General features: G+C 36.6%; 1 protein-coding gene across 1 annotated transcript in view; it reads left to right on the top strand.

Moving 5' to 3' along the window:
- The window catches only part of QRFPR (pyroglutamylated RFamide peptide receptor), a 54,546-nt gene that overhangs the window by 24,354 nt on the left and 10,599 nt on the right, over positions 1 to 19,593 (top strand). The window contains exon 2 of the mRNA XM_017497580.2: positions 16,911 to 17,069. Coding sequence (XP_017353069.1) covers positions 16,911 to 17,069 — 159 coding nt within the window. The remainder of the gene's footprint in view (positions 1 to 16,910; positions 17,070 to 19,593) is intronic.

The raw sequence follows: 19,593 nt of genomic DNA, 5'->3' as shown, positions 1-19,593 counted from the left end.
AAAAAAAAAAAAAAAAGAACAAAGGTGGAGAAACCACATTATCTGACTTCAAATTATACTGCAAACCTATAGGAATCAAAACAGTAGGGTATTAGCATGAAAAACAGACACATAGACCAATTGTACTGAATAAAGAACCCAACAATAAATTTATGCATTTGCAGTTAACTTATTTTTGACAAAGCTGCCAACAATATATATTAGAGAAAGAATAGTCTCTTCAATAAGTGATGCTGGAAAACTGGTTATCTATATGCAGAAGAATGAAATAGACCCTTATCTCTTGCCATTATACATCAATCAAAAATGGATTAAAAACATAAATCCATTCCTAGAAGGAAACACTGGCTAAACACTCAGAACACTAATCTTGGCAAAGATTTCTTGAGTAAAACCTCAAAAACACAGGCAACCAAAGCAAGAATGGATAAATGGGATCACATCAAGCTAAAAAGCTTCTGCACAGCAAAGAACACAATCAACAGAGTGAATGCATAATCCACAGAATGGGAGGAAATATTTGCATAATACCCATCTGACAAGGAATTGAAAACTAGAATATAGAAGGAGCTCAAACAATTTAATAGGAAACAAACAATCTGGTTTAAAAATAGGCAAAAGATCTGAATAGATATTTCTCAGCAGAAGACACACAAGTGGCCAACAGTTATATGAAAAAAATGCTCAACATCACTAATCATTGGAGAAATGCAAATGAAAACTACAATGTGGTAGCATCTTATATCAGTTAAGATGGCTTTTATCCAAAAGAGAGACAATAATGAACACTGGCCAGGATGGGGAGAGAACAGAACCCTCATGCACTGTTGGCAGAAATGTAAATTATTATAGCTACTATGGAAGACAGTATGGAGGTTCTTCACAAAACTAACAATAAAACTTCTCTGTGATCCAGCAGTCCCACTGCTGGGTATACATCCAAAAGAAAGGAAGTCAATATATTGAAGAGATAGCTGCATTCCCATGTTTATTGCAGCACTCTTCACAATAGCCAAGATATGGAATCAACCTAAATATCCATCAATGGATGAATGGATAAAGAATATGTGGTACATGCACTCAATGGAATATTATTTAGCCATAAAAAGGAATGAATTTCTGTTACTCACAACAGCATGAATGGATCTGGAAGAAATTATGTTAAGTGAAATACACCAGGCACAGAAGGACAAATATCACATGTTCTCACTCATATGTGGGAACAAAAATTTAAAAAGAACTTTTGGAGATAGAGTAGAATGATAGTTACCAGAGGAAAGGTAGTGTGAAAGAGTAATAAAGGGGGGATGGTTAATGGATGCAAAAACACAGAGAGCATGAATAAAATGTAGTATTTGGTAGCACAATAGGATGACTGTTTAACAATATTTTATTATATATTTTAAAATAGTTAAAAGAGTGGAATTGGAATGTTCCTTACATAAAGAAATTATAAATGCTTAAGGTAACCCCAGTGACCATGATTTGATCATTACATATTGTATGCCTGTATCAACACATCACATGTACCTGAATAAATATGTATAACCATTATGTATTCATAATAATTAAAAATAACTTTAAAAAATTTAGGTCAGTGTTTTCATTTTAATTCCCCTTGTCAATGATGATTTTGGGGCATGTAATCCATTCAGGCCATAAAGTCTCGGGTTTTCCTTACTTTTATGAAGGGCTTGAGAAAGTGTATACTTTGTTTGCTGCCTTTGGTCTTCGAATCTTGTTTGAGATACAGTGCTTGGAGATACTGCAGTCATCTTATTCGCCGAAGTGACAATCATAAGGACAAAAGCAAACCACACTGAGAAGGACAAAGTAATCCAGTGGAGAGAATTCGAAACTGTAGTGAAGTCATTCAGCTGTGGCATTTACGACCCTATTACTGCCCTACCTCTGAAATTATTTTTATGTTAGATAACACATTTCCCTTGTTTAAACAAGTTGAATTGAATTTTTTAACTCATAATCCAAAACATTCTAATGAACGTGTAGAACAAATACATGTAAAGAAAACAAAAAATATTTATTTCTACACCCAGAGGGGATTATGACAATCACTTCAGTGCCTTACATTTAGTGTATTTAGATTATTCCCACATACGTTTTTAGCAAAATAGAAACCTTTTAGTGTTTGTATATGTCTGTACATGAATATATTATTTGTTTACTGTTTAATTTCAGGTTTTTGGTTGTATCATTAAATATGTTTTGAAAGATTATTAATGATTGAATGATTTACATTATATTGGCATATCACAATTTATTTAACTATTCTGTTATTTTTAACATTAGTTTATACTAACTTGGAGTTACCTCTTTGGTGAACAGCTGAGTACATAAATTACGTGTGTTCCTAGCATTTTATTAAGGATTTCTGAGGAAGTTCACTTTATAATATGCCTTGTTGCCTGATTATCTTCATATTCAAGAAATTATTTCTAATGCTTAAGATTTTTCCATTTATTTCCTAGTATACAAAAAGAGTCTATCCATTATTACTTCACAATGGGTTATTTTAATGTTTTGAACATAACGAAACTCCGTTTTTTCTGATTTCTGCTTTATTGTCCTAATGTTTAACCTGGGCTCATTTTATTCTACTATTTGAAAATCTAATTTTTGTCATTAGTGGAAAGTTTAAGCAACTCAGTTACCTTTCTACATTTCTATAGTTGTATTTGTAGCTATTAAAATAATGAAAATTAGAAGAAAAATACCAAAAATACCAGTATAGACATAATCGTACACTAGGGAACTTGTTTTTACTGCAAATATACACACAAACGGTTCTTAAAAAGTAATTGAAGGAAGCATCTGAAGAGAACTAGAGAATTCACATGAGCTGTGGCTCCACAAAGTAAAACCTCAAAGTCTGAAATTTGTGAGGCTCACAGTATCAAAAACCCACTCTTCCTAAGTCAGAGCTTTCCAGGGGACAGCTCCTACCTGTACACAGAGCAGCTAGTGGTTTTTCATGCTGCCCCATTCTCAAACATGTAAGAACAACCAAAGATTGTCAGACAGTTGAGGAAAGCTTTCCTTCTTTCTTTTATTGTATGCATGCAAAATGTACAGGTTTGTTACACAGGTAAACATATGCCATGGAGGTTTGCTGCACAGATCAATCCATCACCTAGGTATTAAGCCCAAGAATGAAGGAGAACAAAACAAATGAATAAATGAAACCTGGAAGAAATGGTTAATCATAGAAGGGAATTTGGAAATAAATTCTAATTAGTATTTTTATACATACAGATACATCCAGAAGAATGTCTCCTCGTTTGACATTTTTCTAGTGGAATTGGTATTGGCTTATAAGTCCCAAACTTCTACAATGAATATATCACTCAACAGCAACTTTTATATAGAACAAATACATGTAAACAAAAAAATGTGCAATAGAACAAATACATGTAAAGAAAACAAAAAATATTTATTCCAAAAGCCAGAAAGAATTATAATGATCACTTCAGTGCATTACATATAGTGTATTTAGGTTTTTCCCACATACATTTTTAGCAAAATAGAAACACTACTGTTTGTATATGTCTGTACATGAATATATTGTTTACTGTTTAATTTCAGTTTTTGATTGCATTGTTAAATATCTTTTGAAAGATTATTAATGATGGAATGATTTACATTATATTGGCATGCCACAGTTTATTTAATCATTCTGCTATTTACAAATAACAATTTTGTATTTGTATTTACAAATACAAAAAACAGCTGATATTTATATAAGAAAAATTTAGGCTTCCAAACTCAATAATGTAATGTCTAAGCAAAACGATAGTAAGAAAATCTCAAGCTACCTTCCAAAAATAAAATATCTTTCAAATACCTCAAAATCACAAGTAGTTGCTTTGAAAAGCATGTCTAGTTTTCACAGAGCGATACGTGTGTTGGATGTTGACACTAAGAGTGGTATCATATCATTTTATTCAACATGAACCATTCTTTGCCATTGTTACTCTTGCAAAGAAGACTAGTTTTGAGACGAGGTCAAAAAAGATATTGAAGAATATTTTAAATGTCATGCTGAGAAATCAAGTACTGAACTTGTTCAGAATGTTAATCTAGAATAGTTGATCACAGTGATAACGTGGACAGCCTTCAATCAAACCACCAGACACCACTTGCTGAAAATAATAGGAGGACTAAACAAATACAGTGATAAATATTATCCTTGAACTTGGTGGACTGTGAGTGCCTGACTCCTATAACACTGTGCAAAAAATTCTATAAACATAAAAGAGAGTTAAGTAAAGCTTGATTCTGTAGTTTTTCATCCCAAAACAATACCTGCATTCCCAAGATCCATTCATCATTTATAAGTCCCTAGCCCAGAGTGAAAATGATAGTGAATCTCTTCCTGTTTCTTGCATGAAATTGCCCTTTTGTCATCCACCTCACCCATGATGTCACTTTCCACAGGCATTGATAATGACTGCATTTTCACCATCCTTCCCTTTCCACTTTCTTCAAGTTTCCAGTCTGCTTTTTTCTTCAGGAGTAATGGGTCATCCCAGATAATTGCCCTATTTTTATTCTAAATTTAACTTGCATTTTTCTAATGCATTTATTTATTGTTGTGTGCTGGTTGCTATGCCTTATTAGAAAAGAATATTTATGGTGTAACGTGAAAAATTGTCACGTGACTGATACAGAGTAGCATGCATACAAACCATTTGATAACCGTTCTAATTGTTTTGCAATCAGGGACCAATATGTCAAGATTTTATATTTTAAGTGCTGATTTTCCTATGTTTTAGTTATACTTAATGAAATCTATGAGAAGTTTAATTTGGCCTTTTAAACAATAGGACATAGGTGACCAGGGCACGTTTTCACATAGAAGGTCTCATTTTCAGGAATGGGTTTCTGATATTAAATGGGGGGTATGTGTCTGGATTTAAGATGAGACTGGCTTCGTAAATCAATAACAACCTTCTCTGAAAGGAAATATTTTAAGAGCAAGAAAAGCTTTTGAAAGTAAAAATATGATTGCTGAAATTATGCGTAAATTAGAAGGGTTGGAAGACAAAAACAAGAACGTCTCCATAATGTGGAGCAAATAGGCATATATATATATATATATATATATATATATATATATGGTATAAACATAGGAGGATCAATCCAGGAATTCCAATATGTGATTAATAGGAGTTGTTTTTAAAACAAGAAAAGCACAGAGGCAAAGGAGTGAGAGTTGCCAAATGTAAAATGCACACACAGGGCCATGGAGAAAGAATGAAAAAAAGACAAATGTTTCAACACATCGCCCTAACATTTCAGACTTCTAATTAGAAAGAGATCAATAAAACCTTCTAAACAGTAACCAGGATATTTATAAGGGAGGAAAAATCAAGCTGACAATATAGACAGGTTAGCACCAACAGTGGATGCTAAAAGTCAATAAAGTAAGGTCTTCAACATAATAAAGGCAGATGCTGGATTTAAGTCAAACTACAGCCATTTAAGATGTATAAGAATGTGAAGAGCTTACTTTCCTTATTTTGAAGAAGTTATTTGAAAAATATTTATGCAAAACATGGATAAAATACAAGAAATGAGAAATCATGAAATTAAAGAAACCAGAGAAGGAATCATTGAAAATTAATTTAATGATGATAGCTGTAGAGTAGTCATTAAAAACAAAACAAAACTCAAACTGCAGTCATCAAAATTGGAAGTCAGTGGTCTTTTAGAAGGAAATATTTTTTTTTTTTTTTTTTTTTTTTTTGAGACGGAGTTTCGCTCTTGTTACCCAGGCTGGAGTGCAATGGCGAGATCTCAGCTCACCGCAACCTCCGCCTCCTGGGTTCAGGCAATTCTCCTGCCTCAGCCTCCTGAGTAGCTGGGATTACAGGCACGTGCCACCATGCCCAGCTAATTTTTTGTAGTTTTAGTAAGGACGGGGTTTCACCATGTTGACCAGGATGGTCTCGATCTCTTGACCTCGTGATCCACCCGCCTCGGCCTCCCTAAGTGCTGGGATTACAGGCGTGAGCCACCGCGCCCGGCCTTCTAGAAGGAAATCTTAAAAGAACAAACACTGGAATTGATTCCAAGTAGTATACATGTGATATTAAAAGTTGAAATGTAATAGTAAAAATAATGGTGATGATAATAATAAGAATAGCTAATGCATTTTCACATAGTACTAGACACTGGCCTAAACACAGTAGGCTTGTTTTCTCATTTAATCCTTCGATAGTCTTAAGAGGAAAGTACTGTTATTATCATCTACATTTTATAGGTAAGAAAACCCAAGACACAGTGAAGTAAGATAAAATTTGCCTTAGGCTACAGTTAGCAACTGCTGGACCCATGATTCAAGCTCAGACACCTCAATTCTAGAGCCTATACTCTGAACTACTATACTGTGGTGAAGAAAATATATGTTTCTTCTTCCAACTGGAAAAAAAAAATACAACCCAAAGCTCAAAAGAAAGTTATGTCCATATAAAAAGCAGATTGAAATATGGTATACTTTAGAGCAGTAAGTATATTCACAAGGATCTTTACTTTGAAATCACTGACAGAGGGATGAGTTTAAAACATACACATTGGCGTTGTAGTTAATAGTTATGTAATTAAAATGCTGTTTATGGTTTTAATATTTTATAATTAAAAAGTAGACCATGGGAAGCAGACTTCATATGGTTGTGGAGCAGAATGAAAAGCTATCAGTCTTTATAGAGTAAATACAAAGGTATAGACAAAAGACATTTGGAGAAAGAAGAATGGGAGAAAAGGAGGGGAGGGTACAGAGGTGAGGTATCATCATCTCACAAGTGGGGGCAAGATAAACTGTTCAAAGTTAACAGACTAATGAAGAGGGCATTAATATTATACTACTTTAAAAGTCAAAGTAGAAGAAACTACATGCTAGAATTTAAGAAATACGGCCCCTAAAATGTTTCCAAATAAGTTATTGAAGACAGTGTTATAAATGTAAGAAAATTAGAAGATGTGAGAGAAGCAACAGTGGGAAATGATAAAAGTGTACCAAATAGCCCATCTACCCAAGAAGGAAATCTGTGTATCATCTGAAATCAATAAATCAAAAAAGAAAATCTGTATAAGGCAGTTTATTTAGAGATGGGAGGGCCTCCAGCAGTAGAATTTTTTTTTTTTTTAAAGTGGTTCTTGGGAAATAGGCAGAGACACAGTCTATTTTATTGTAGTCCTTCTGATTTTAAACCACATGCTCATAATTCTTTGACAAAAATAATTTTTAATGTAAGAGAGTAAAGATTGAATTTGTAATTAAAAAGCTCTCAAGAAAGAAATTTTCAAACCCAGGTGATTTCACTGGATAATTTTGCCATTTAAAAATGAATTAACACCAATTTTACAGAAACTCTTCCAGAAAACAGAATTGGAAGAAATAATTCCCAACTTATTTTATGATGCCTTCATTACGCTGACAAGTAAACCAGAGAAAGACAATTCAATAGAAAGAAAGCTGCAAACCAATAGCTCTCATGACTTTGGGCACAAAAAATATCAATATAATGCCAGACAGAATCCAACAATATATAAAAATATATATACATCATGATGAAGTAGGATTTATGGTAGATATGCAAGGCTGGCTGAAATTCCAAAATCAGTGTAATCTACCATATCCATCAAGCTAAAGAAGAAAAATCATAGGATTACTCCAATTAATACAGAAAAACAGTTGACAAATTTCAACACCCATCTATGATAAAACTTCTTGGCAAGTTAGTAGTAATACGGAAGAGCTTTCTCAATTTGATAAGAGTGTTATAAGAAACCTACAGCTAACATCGTATTTTGTGGTGAAAGACTGAATGCTTTTCTTCTAAGATTGAGAACAAGTCAAGATGTCTGCTCCTCACCACTGTTACGCAAAATTACACTCCAAGTACAAGCCACTAAGAGAAAGGACAGTAAGTAAGAGAGATATGCAGATTGGAAAGGAAGAAATAAAAGTATCTATATTTGCAAATGTCATTACTTTCTATGTAGAAAATTCTAAAGAATCTACAAAAACAGCTAGAGGTAATAAGTGAGTTCAGCAAGGTCGCAGCATATAAAATAAAGACACAATCACATTTCCATATATTTAATGATACAGGAGGGGGCAGGGAAGTGCTGGGAAGGGAAGAGCATGGTTCCTGGCCAGGTCTCTACCCCAGGCCTGTGCCTATGGACCTAGGTGAAGACAGGCATTTCTGTTTTTATGCCCAAATGTCGCATTTCCCAAGACCACCCTGGCCTGCCATGCCCTCATCCTGTGCCTAAAAAATCCCTGAGACCTTAGTGGGCACAGAGACAAACAGCTGGACCTCAAAAGGAACACAATAGTGGAAGAAGACACAAGCAGCTGGACGTTGAGAGGAACTCAGCGCGTTAAGGGCACACTGACAGGCACTGGCAGATGCCAGCAGACCATCTCCGGGGAACAACGCAGAGTTTGTTCTGCGGCAGTCAGACGACAGCCCGGCCGCTCAACTCCATGGGAAAACCACCTTCCTACTCTACCCCGTTCTGGCCTCCCCATCCACCTTGCTGAGAGCTACCACTCAATAAAAAAACCTTGCAATTATTCTCCAAGCCCATATGTGATCTGTTTCTTCTGGGATACCAAGGCAAGAACCCCGGGATACGGAAAGTCCTCTGTCCTTACGATAAGACAGAGGGTCTAATTGAGCTGACTAACACAAGCTGCCTACAAAGGACAAAACTAAACAAGCACCCTGTAACACATGGCCAGCAGAGCGTCAGAGCTGTAAACATTCATCCCTAGACACTGCCATGTGGTCGGAGCACCACAACCTGCCGGTATGCCTGCTCCCCTAGGGGTTTTGAGCAGCGGTGCCCTGAAGAAGCGAGACACTGCCCCGTCGCAGGCCCTGCGAGAGGGACAAGGGAAATTTTCCCATTTCATTTACAGGTGACAAGCAGAAACTGAAATGAACAATACAATATCACCTAAAATTACTCCAAAGAAAATAAAATATTTAGATACGCACTTACCAAAACTTGTACAGATTCTGTAGGCTAAGAATTTTAAAAAATGCTGATGAAAGAAATCAAAGAATACATAAATAAATGGAGAGACACTGTGTTTGTGGACTGGAAGATTCAACATATGAAAGAGGCTAGTTTTCCCAAAATTGATCTATAGGTTTAATGTAATTTCTCCTAAAGCCTCAGCAAGGATTTTTGTAAATGTAGAGAAGCTTATTCTAAAATTTTTGTGAATAGACACAGATTATAGAATAGCTAAAATAATGTTGATAAAGAAGAACGAAGTGAGAGAATCACTCTACTCAATATTAAGGCTTATTATAAAATAAGATGATGTGGTGTTGGTGGAGGAATAGACATAGATCAATGGTACAGAATGGAGAGCCCAGAAATAGACCTACACAATATAATCAATTGGTTTTTTGACAAAGGTGCAATTCAGTGGAGGAAGGATAGCCTGATGAATAAATGGTATTGGAGCAAATACACATTCACAGGCAAAAACAAACAAACAAAAAAACCTTAAAATAAATCTCACACCTTATACATTTTACTCAAAATGTATTTTGTAGACTTACTGTAAATGTAACTCTATAAAACTTTTTTTTAAAAAAAATGAGAAAAGTTTAGGACTAGACACAGCGTTCTCAGAATTTTTAACTAACACTAAAAGCATAGCGCATAAGAGGAACAATTGATTAATTGAAGAGATTATATGACTGACTAGCTACAGACTGAGAAAAAAATATTTAAAAAACACCTATCTGAAAAAGGACCAGTGTCAACCATATACAAAGAACTCTCAAAGCTCAACAGTAAAAAGGCAATCTAGTCAGAAAATAGAGAAAAGGCATGAAGAAACATTTCATTAACGAGGATATAAAGACGTCAGCTAAGCACGTGAGAAGATGTTTGGTATTATTAATCATCAGGGAAATGCAAATTAAAATAAGCACATGAGAAGATGTTTGGCATTATTGATCCTCAGGGAAATGCAAATTAAAACCACTGTGAGCTATCACTACATAGCTATCAGAATAATGAAAATAAAAATAGAGACAACACCAAATGCTGGTGAGGATGTAGAGAAACTGAACCAATTATATATTGCCAGCAAGAATATAAGATGATACTACTCTGGAAAAGAGTTCGGTAATTTCTCTAAAGCAATATATGATTACTATACAACTCAGAAATTACATTCTTGGGCATTTATCCAAAGAAATGAAAATCTGTGCTCACATGAAAATCTGTACACAAACAGTGCTTTATTTGTAAGTCAAAAACTGGAATCAGCCCAGATGTGTCCTCCAATGAATGAATGGTTAAATGAGCTATGGTACATACATAGAGTGGGATAAGTGGCCCCCTCAGGGCCAGTAGGGCATCCTCTGTCTCCTTTTATGAATCCAAAAAGAAAACTAGAGAAAAAATGGCTCATCTTCTTCACCTGAAAATTCCCCACTGTAGTCTCTTTACTGACCTTTCTCTTGGCACCTGGCAGCCGTAGGACTTTCCTCCATTTCCTTTCACTCATCAGTAACTGAGGCTCCTTCTGCCTCTTCACATGTCTTCCATTTTTCCTTCCCCTGAATAAAATTTTTCCCTGTCTCCTGTTACACAGATAAGAGCATTAGTAGAAAGTTCCTGAGTGACAGGATAATCACTAGAGTACTTTGTAATGGTCTTACACCTAATAGGAATAATTACTGGGAGGGCTCAGATTTTAGAAGAGGCCAACCACACATCTGTTTTAAAAATATTTAGCAATTAAAGTTCTCATCTTTAGTTTTTACAGTTTAAATCAGCAGAATATTCCAGTGTATATTGGATGTGTCTACTTTGGGGTCTTATAAAATATTCCATAAAATTACAGATGCTTTTGATGCTGGAACCCCAGCAAATTATACTATATACAGTTGGACCTGCTTTAGTTGAAGCAGGGCTGGAGCTTGGAGCCCCCTCTCCCTCTTCACACTGGGCCTGCCCCTCCCTGTAGGCAGCTCCTACAGCACCCCTGTTGAAATATAGTGCTCCCTGGAACAGTGATGGAGCTACCAGCCTGGATCTTCCCTGAGAGGGCTTTACAGTTGAGGAAGTCCATAGGTCTGTTAATGTGTAGTTCTCAACCACACTCGTACAACAGTTCTAGTCTTGACTATATTTAACGTGTTTCCTACTCTTCTACAACAGGATGTGGTCGAGAGAATTGAATTAGGATTCAGGATTTGGTAAATTTCTCATTAGCAGCTGCTTAATAATAAAACACATTAGACACAACTAGAAACCTGCAGGTTGTATTGGGACAAGAGTGCATAGGCTGTTTGAATATGATTTGTTTTCTTGGCACATGAAATTAAGGTAATTATATGCCAGATTGTTGTATAATCTGTTAGATCATTATTTCAAATAGTGGTTGCATCAAGTAACCTTTCCTTTATAAAACTGCAGTGTGTCTATTCACATTGTTTTTCACCAACCTTGGAATAAATTATTTACAGAGTAGTTATTATCATTAGATACTTTCATGTAATTATACCTCATTATAGCATTTTCTAAATTAGTAATGTTTTAAATCTTCTCTACAGTTAAAAACTTTGGTTTCTTGCATTCTGTTCTTTCCATTCAGATCCTTTTTAAAGTCACTATTACACAATAAAGTGAATACAAACACTGTCCAAATTGTTTTGAATTTTCAAGCGTCATGTTTAGAAATAATGTCGTCTTGCTTCTCTTTGAATTGAGACCTGCTCTGTGTAGTGGTGGCTGAGTGGATAGGAGAGTGAACACTGTTCTTAATGACAACAAAATGTTCATGTTTTGGGTAATAAAGTTGTATAAATGAGTTAAAGTTGCAGATGGAAGGCGGTAGATATTAAACCAAAGCAATTGTTCCTAATCCAGTAGGCAAAATAAAACAATTGTACCCTCTTTCTCAAGAGTGAGGCATAGTAGAAATGGAAGCAGCAATGGAAGCAAACTGTAGGAAACAGTACACACAGATATAACATAGCCCACAGTATACTATATTTTTTAAAAACTGCCTTTTCAAGAATAAGGTAGCAAAGGAGAAGTATGTCAAATAAGTCTACTTGGTTGCAAGCAACAGTTGACAACTAAGTACCGTAAGAGAAGGGAATGTATTGGAAGGACATTGAATGCTCACAGGATCAGTGTGAAGCTGAAGGAATGGACCTGCAACAGAAAGCGACCAAAGGAGCTCAGAGGCCAGCAGCAATTACTCAGCGGTGACCTATTAGCACTCATGATCTGGTGAGCACGTGACCACAACACCTCAAACTCTCTTCTATCTGCATTCAACTCTTTCAACACTAGAGGGGATCTCACCTATTACCGCTTTGTCCTTCTAAGTAGGAGCTCTTACCTAACCTGCCCACAGTAGGAGAGAGTTAATGTTCTAAAAGGAAACTGTATTGCCATTTGGAGAAGTGAGGTGGGTGCTAGAAAATCAAAATATGAGAAATATCCATTCCAGGCTGACTTTAAGAAACATAACTGTGATATTAACATCAGATAGTCCTACAAGTTAAAAAAAAAAAGCCATCCCAAATAAACGGCAAGAAAACAGTGTCCTATGCAGGGAATGTAGGATTATCCCAGTTTAAAATTGCCATATTTATGGGAAGAAATGTCACAAAAGACACATTCTTACAAATAATTTACACCTATACAACTCACATTGGGAAAGATAAAGGGTAGAATAAGCTGACTAAAGAGCAATCAGAGAGGTTACCAGAAGAAGAAGCTGAAAAAGAAAGGGAGGGTTGATGACAGAGGCTTAACGAAGGGCAGAGAAAAACCAGAACTCTTCAATGTTTATTTTAGTATTCTAGATCTCGAAAAGTGCTCTTACAATTAAAAAGGGCAAAGATGGTTAGAATGAAAATAAATATCTAATATAAGTAAGTAGATAGCAAAAGAGCATGTACCTATTTTTAAAAGAATTCAAAACTACATCCTAGAGAAATTACATGACAGAACATTGGAGAAACTTGGAAATGTGATCAAGGAAATGCTGTCCATAATTTCTTAGAGAGATGGTTGGAGAAATGTCAGAAGTAATGAATAAGGCAAATGCTGTTCCAAATTTATTAAAATGGTAAGATGACAGATTATGGAACTACAGCTTGGTGTGAAATTCACAAATGGGTTATTAAACAGATAATTTATGAGCAGGTAGACAAGAAAACTGCCACATAGCATGGGTACAGTAAGATAAGTGAGGGTGACATAACAGAAGGAACTGGAGTCAGACAACCTGGACTCATTCTGTCAATAAATAGCTGTGTGAACATGAGCATATCATGTAACTTCTTTGAACTGCAATATGTTTATCTAGGAAATAAGGTTATTAAATTAGGTGTCCTTTAATGGTCAGTTTATCCACAGAGAACATGTCAGCCCCAAGTGTGTCAAATTTACCTTGATTCTTTCAATAGGGCTACCTAATGATAAAAGAGCTGCCATTTATTAAAGAATGTATCTCGTATTAGGTGTTTATGTCATTTTATGAAATACATCAGTCCTATGACAGATGGGTGTTATTAATCCCTTTTTTCAAATAATGAAATTGAGACTCAGAGTGGCTAAGAAACCAGATAAAGCAGAATCAGAGTGTATCTTGATATCAATGACTCAATTGACAGATATCCTGTGCTATAATATACAAAGTGAATGTATTTAGGATGGAAAACACTATAATGAGATAACACTACAATCAACAAGGCAAAAATTCTTTCTTGTTTGGATAGTTATATTTAAAATATATTTCTTGTGAACCAAATTGTTTATAAAATACTAAAATATACAAGGTTGTTTTCAATAGAAAAAGTTCTGATTAAATTTGTCAGAAGAGAGAAAATACCTAGAATAAATATGCAGATTAATAATTTATACTCATATTCATTTACTCAAGTATCACATCCAAACCAGGATTTAAGGTAAACTAATTTATTCACAGTATAGTAAGTATTCAAACACAGTGGAATTTATTAACATTGAAAGTGCATTCCCGCAGTTGGCATCTAAACCATCTTTCCAAACAAAACTGGGCAGAATTTTGTCTTGGGAGACTGTAACAGGGAATAGGAGTGAGTGGATTTGGCTCTTGGGTTGCCATTTGGAGCTCCCCAAAATGAATGGGAAGGGAGTATCTAGAGTTATATCTAAATACGTTTTTCCCCTTAGGCATCGGATAGGAGGTAAGGGAGTCTTGGGTTAACAAAATTTCTATTAAACTGTTCCAGTTCATTTCAAGTTGACTTCAACCATTTGAAAAATCTAGCATAGAAGGCTGATGTAAACATCAGTTTCAGTCACAGAAGAGGGTGTTTAGACTTGGGAAGCCAAAACAGTTCCACAGTTCCCGCCTTGGCCAAGCCACATCCTGAACATTGGTGGGTTCCCTTCTGCCTGGTCCATGGCCCATGGTCCATGGGGGTTCCCTTCTCCATTCACCTTTTTGAAAGTTCTGAAAAGCATAGCAAATGAGAAACAACTGAGACAACTAGGAAAGATGGGTGACAGGAAGACTTCTTTCAAATATATGTGGAGACACTGGAAAAGATAGTTGGTTCGCTCTGAGACTCTGAGAACAAAGCTAGAAATGGGTAGAATTGTAAAGCACTTTTTCCAATTAAAGCCTTTCTAAAATGGAATGGGATGCCTTTAGGAGTGATAAGCCTTCTACTCGTTTGTTCTTTTCAGTTCAATGAATATTTACTAAAGACCTACTGTGTTACCATTCTTAATGCTGAGAATACATCAGTGAAAAAGATAGGCAAAAATTCCTGATCTTGCATTATCTATGTTTTCGTAGGGGTAAATAAATAATAAAATAATTAAAAAAGAGAAAACAAATTAGCAGCATATATGTTATATATCAGTATGTTAAAATGTGAAACAGTTATGGGAAAGACTAGAATGAAAGAGATGAGCAATGAGAAGAGATAGAAAATGGGACAGGCGTAACTACAAACATGGTTTTAGAGTAGGACAGCCTCACTGAGAAGTTGACTGTATTAGTCAGGGTTCTACAGAGAAACAAAACCAATAGGATATTTAGAGATATTTAGGAGAGATTAATTATGAGGGATTGGCTCACTCAATTGCAGACACTGAGAAGTTCCATGACCTACTATCTGCCACCTAGAGGCCCAGGAAAGCCAGTGGTGGAGACCAGTTCAAGCTTGCAGGCCTGAGAACCCAGGGAGCTGTTAGTGTAGGTCCCTGTCTGAGTCAGAAGGTGTGGGAACCAGGAGCACTGATGTCAAAAGGCAGGAAAAGATGCAAGTTCCACTTTCAGCAGAGAGCAAATTCACCCTTCCTGTGCTTTTATGTTCTATTCGGGCCTTCAGTGGATTAGATGCTGCCAACTCACACGGGGAAGGAAGGATCTTCTCCACTCATCTACTGATTCAAATGCTCATCTCTTCCAGAAATACCCTCGCAGGCACACTCAGAAATAAGTTTTGCTAGCTATCTGGATATTCCTTAAGCTAGTTAACTGGACACATAGAATTAACCATCACAGTGACATTTGAGCAGACTTCAGGGAAGGACGTGGGGGAGTGATCTCAGGGAACAGTATTCCAAGGAGCAAGAAAAGCCATGCAAAGACCTGAGGTGAGGCTGTGAAAGCAAGAAGACTTCCCATGTATTATTTCTCTGAAATGCTTGAGATCAGAGGTATTTCAGATTTCAGATTTTTGGGAATGTTGAAATATTTGTATAGACATAATGAGATATCTTGGCAATGAGACTGAAGTCTACACATGAGATTCATTTATGTTTCTTACATACCTTATACACACAGTCTTAAGATATTTACATACAATATATTAAATAATTTTGTATGTTTTGACTGTGACTTGTCACATGAAAGAAGATGTGGAATTTTCTATGTGTGGTGTCATATCAGCACTCAAAAAAGCTTTGGGTTTCAGTTCATTTCAGATTTTAGATTTTTGGATTACAGATGCTCAATCTGTATTTAAGCAGAGTTTGGCAGAGCATTTCGGAGAGAAGTTGAAGATAGAATTTCTGCTTTTGGTAGAAGCTAGGGCTAGATAACCTCTGATGAGTCTTCCAACTTGATATTCCCTGAGTATATGATTCTCTGGTAGCTGGGAATCATGAATTTGGTAGCAGCAAGCAGCATGGGTTAAGACCAGAGGTGCCAGACCAAAGCTCACAAATCCAAATGGTGAAGGGGTCAGACAAATAGTATAAACATTTAAAAAGATTGACAATACATTCAAGATTTTAAACTATTCTGAAAACCAAATGAAGCATGCTTTCAGGCAAAATCTTGCCTAGTGGCCACCAGTTTGAGACCGTTGCATTACAGAAAGTGAAATCAGGGGTGTAATGGTGTAATACATATATAAAGTCTTAGACAGGAAGTCAAAGGAGAATAAATGATAAAAGAAGAAATCTGAGAGTCTTTGATGAGAACTATTCCTTTGTTGTGATTTGACAGGAAGCCCAAAGAAAAGAGAGAATCAAAGATTACTCTGTAGCATAGAGCCCAGGAGACCAATTCACGATGACTTTGCTCTTCCCTAAGCGAAGGTCATATTGCTTATTTTCCACTATTATCAATGGCTAGATACTGATTTGTCCTCTCATGGACTATTTATACATAATTGCATAGCATTTAGGAACATAGAATTTAGTTAGAGGGAGAAACATAAGCCAGTGCAACCTTTTTCAATTATTTTGTGTCTACAGTGTAATTGCAATTATGAAACATTTTGGCAGAGGCTCAGAAATAACCGACTGTGATAATTACAAAGAGACTGATGAAACCTTCATTCTTTTTGTTTTAATGTATGACTTGTCCTATTTTCTTGCTGCAGGTGCTTTCGTTTGCAAGATGGTGCCATTTGTCCAGTCTACTGCTGTTGTGACAGAAATCCTCACTATGACCTGTATTGCTGTGGAAAGGCACCAGGGACTTGTGCATCCTTTTAAAATGAAGTGGCAATACACCAACCGAAGGGCTTTCACAATGCTAGGTGAGGCCACTGGATGTGCCAATGGCAGTGTGAATGACATTCTTCATTACAGAACAAAGAGAACCATATTTTTAAACTAGAAGGATAGCTTCTTATCTAATTTGATCTCAGTAGGCGTTGGAATATAATTTGAGAGTCTCAGTGCTCTCCCTGTTTGCCTCCACCTCCTCACCGTCTCTCTTTTCGGCCAACCTCAGCACTGAAAATGTATCATTTTGGATATACTTTTTCAGCTTACATCTTAAATGTTTAAGCACTACGTTAAGCTAATCCAGGATAACCCCATCAGTGGCATTGCCATATTAACATTCATTAGATCGGGAACTGTCATCTTTTGCTTGTTTGTTTTGTTTTTTAAAGACAGAGTGTCAACTGTGTTGCCTAGCCTGGTCCCAAATGTCTGGGCTGAAGTGATCCCTCCACCTCAGCCTCCCAGAGTGCTGTGATTACAGGCATGAGCCACTACACCCGGCTGGGAATTATTATCTTCCGATAAGAGGACTCTAAGCTAAAATAACAAGGGCAGTTCGATTTTTTTTTTCTTTCTTTTTTAGACAGGATCTCATTCTGTCATCCAGGCGGCAGTGCAGTGGTGCGATTACAGCTCATTGCAGCCTCAATCTTGAGCTCAGTGATCTGATCCTCCCACCTCAGACTCCCAAGTAGCTGGGACCACAGGTGGGCGCCACCATGCCCAGTTAATTTTTTTAAGTTTTGGTAGAAGCAGGATCTCTCTGTTTCCCAGGCTGGTCTTGAACTTCCGGGCTCAAGCCATTCCCCCTTGGCCTCTCCTTGTACTCCTTGGTCTCCCAAACAACTAGGATTACAGGTGTGAGCCACTGCACCTGGCCAGGCAGGTTGATACTGATAGGGAGCAGGAGATGTGTTTTTAGAAAAGTAGAGAACAGGAGTGCTGCCCTTGTGGTGAGAACAGAAGGATAGAAGGTGACAGAGTACATGAAAACAGTGGATGCTGAGTGCTGGGGACTATTCCTGAGTCAGCAAGTCACAATGAACACGTACCTCATGATAAATTGTAAATTTGCAAAAATGTCCTGAAGTCTAACACAGTAAAATGGAAGCATTTCTCTATTCAGTAATTATAATTGAACCATTTAAAACCTTAATGTGCTTCACAGTGGTTTGAATTTAATATAGCTAATAATGAGAGGCGTAGCAAGCAACTAATGTGATAATCAAAGAAAGCAATTTTTACTAATAGCTCGCTTGAGAAGAATGAGTAAACAGTTATTTCTGCTGTAAGAATTTAGCCAGTATTGGACTGTGGAATTACAGAAAAAAGCCTTGCAGGCTTTGCAATGCCAAAGTCATTTTAAATAGCTTGAAGGTAATACCTAAATCATTAGGGGAGAAAGATGTTGGTTTTAGTTAGTTTTAATTTCATGCCATGTCTTTCCTACTAAGAGTTCCAAGATTTCTGGGCTTTTAATAATTGACATCCTTCCAACATCAGAACACTTGAAAACAGCATGTGGGGATGGAAAGTGAGTAAGGAAAGGGTTCCATGGAGGAGGGAAGTTACTAAAAAGGAAAGAGAAGTGGCAGGAGTGGCAACATCTCAAAGCATAGTTGGTAATAGGTCAAGGCAGTTCCTACTCAAAAGAGACCTAGGAGAGAAGAAGGTTTTAAAATCAAATAGACCAATCTGGTCACAGGGGCTTTTGTGGACTGTTGTCTAATGTCACACTATGACCCAGCTTTGTCAGTCACTATTTGTATGTCACGTCCCATCCCTCCTTCCAGCTGAGATTGCCTAGACCTAGACAGCGGGTCTCTAATCTTTTGGCTTCCCTGGGCCACAGTGGAAGAAGAATTGTCTTGAGCTACACATAAAATGCACTAACACTAACGATAGCGGATGGCTTTTAAAAAACATTGCAAAAAACTCTAATAATAAAGAAAGTTTACAGATTTGTATTGGGCCACATTCAAAGCCTTCCTGGGCCACATGCAGATTGGACAAGCTTGGCCTAGACCCTCTAGGCTTTCTTGCCCAGATGTGGTCACTGTATCAGTACTGTTCGTCTAACTCTACCCCTTCTATCACAGAACCATCCAGGGATCCAGGAAGGTAGGAAATGAGCTATGCCAATTAGACTCAATTCCTCCAGAATTTGCTCTAAAGACCAGAAAAATGATTGGTCATAAGATAACTACATGCGATTAAACTGTAACAGGTGTGTATGGTAATATGGAGACCGAAAAGAAAGAGTGAGAAATAGAGACGGCCAGATAGACAGACAGACAGGCTTGTGAGTCCCACAGCTGCCTGGCATCATTGGATCATGATGAATTTCTATAGGCAGTACCAGATTATGTGTTTCTTTATAATAAACCCCAATTATGGCTCAAGTGAGTCACTGAAACCCAAAGCAATGAACTGTTTTCTTAACGTTCCACCCAATATAGAAACAGCAAGCAGAGTTCGAGCTGGAAACTTTTCCCCCAAATCAAAGTTGGGGATCTTGGTTCTGTCCTCTTCCATATCTGTTAAGACACATGA

This window comes from Cebus imitator, unplaced genomic scaffold (genome assembly GCF_001604975.1).
Source record: "Cebus imitator isolate Cc_AM_T3 unplaced genomic scaffold, Cebus_imitator-1.0 Scaffold233, whole genome shotgun sequence".
In the NCBI taxonomy this organism is placed as follows: domain Eukaryota; kingdom Metazoa; phylum Chordata; class Mammalia; order Primates; family Cebidae; genus Cebus; species Cebus imitator.
Note: the sequence above shows the minus strand (reverse complement) of the source record. Positions and strands in the feature narration are given on the sequence as shown.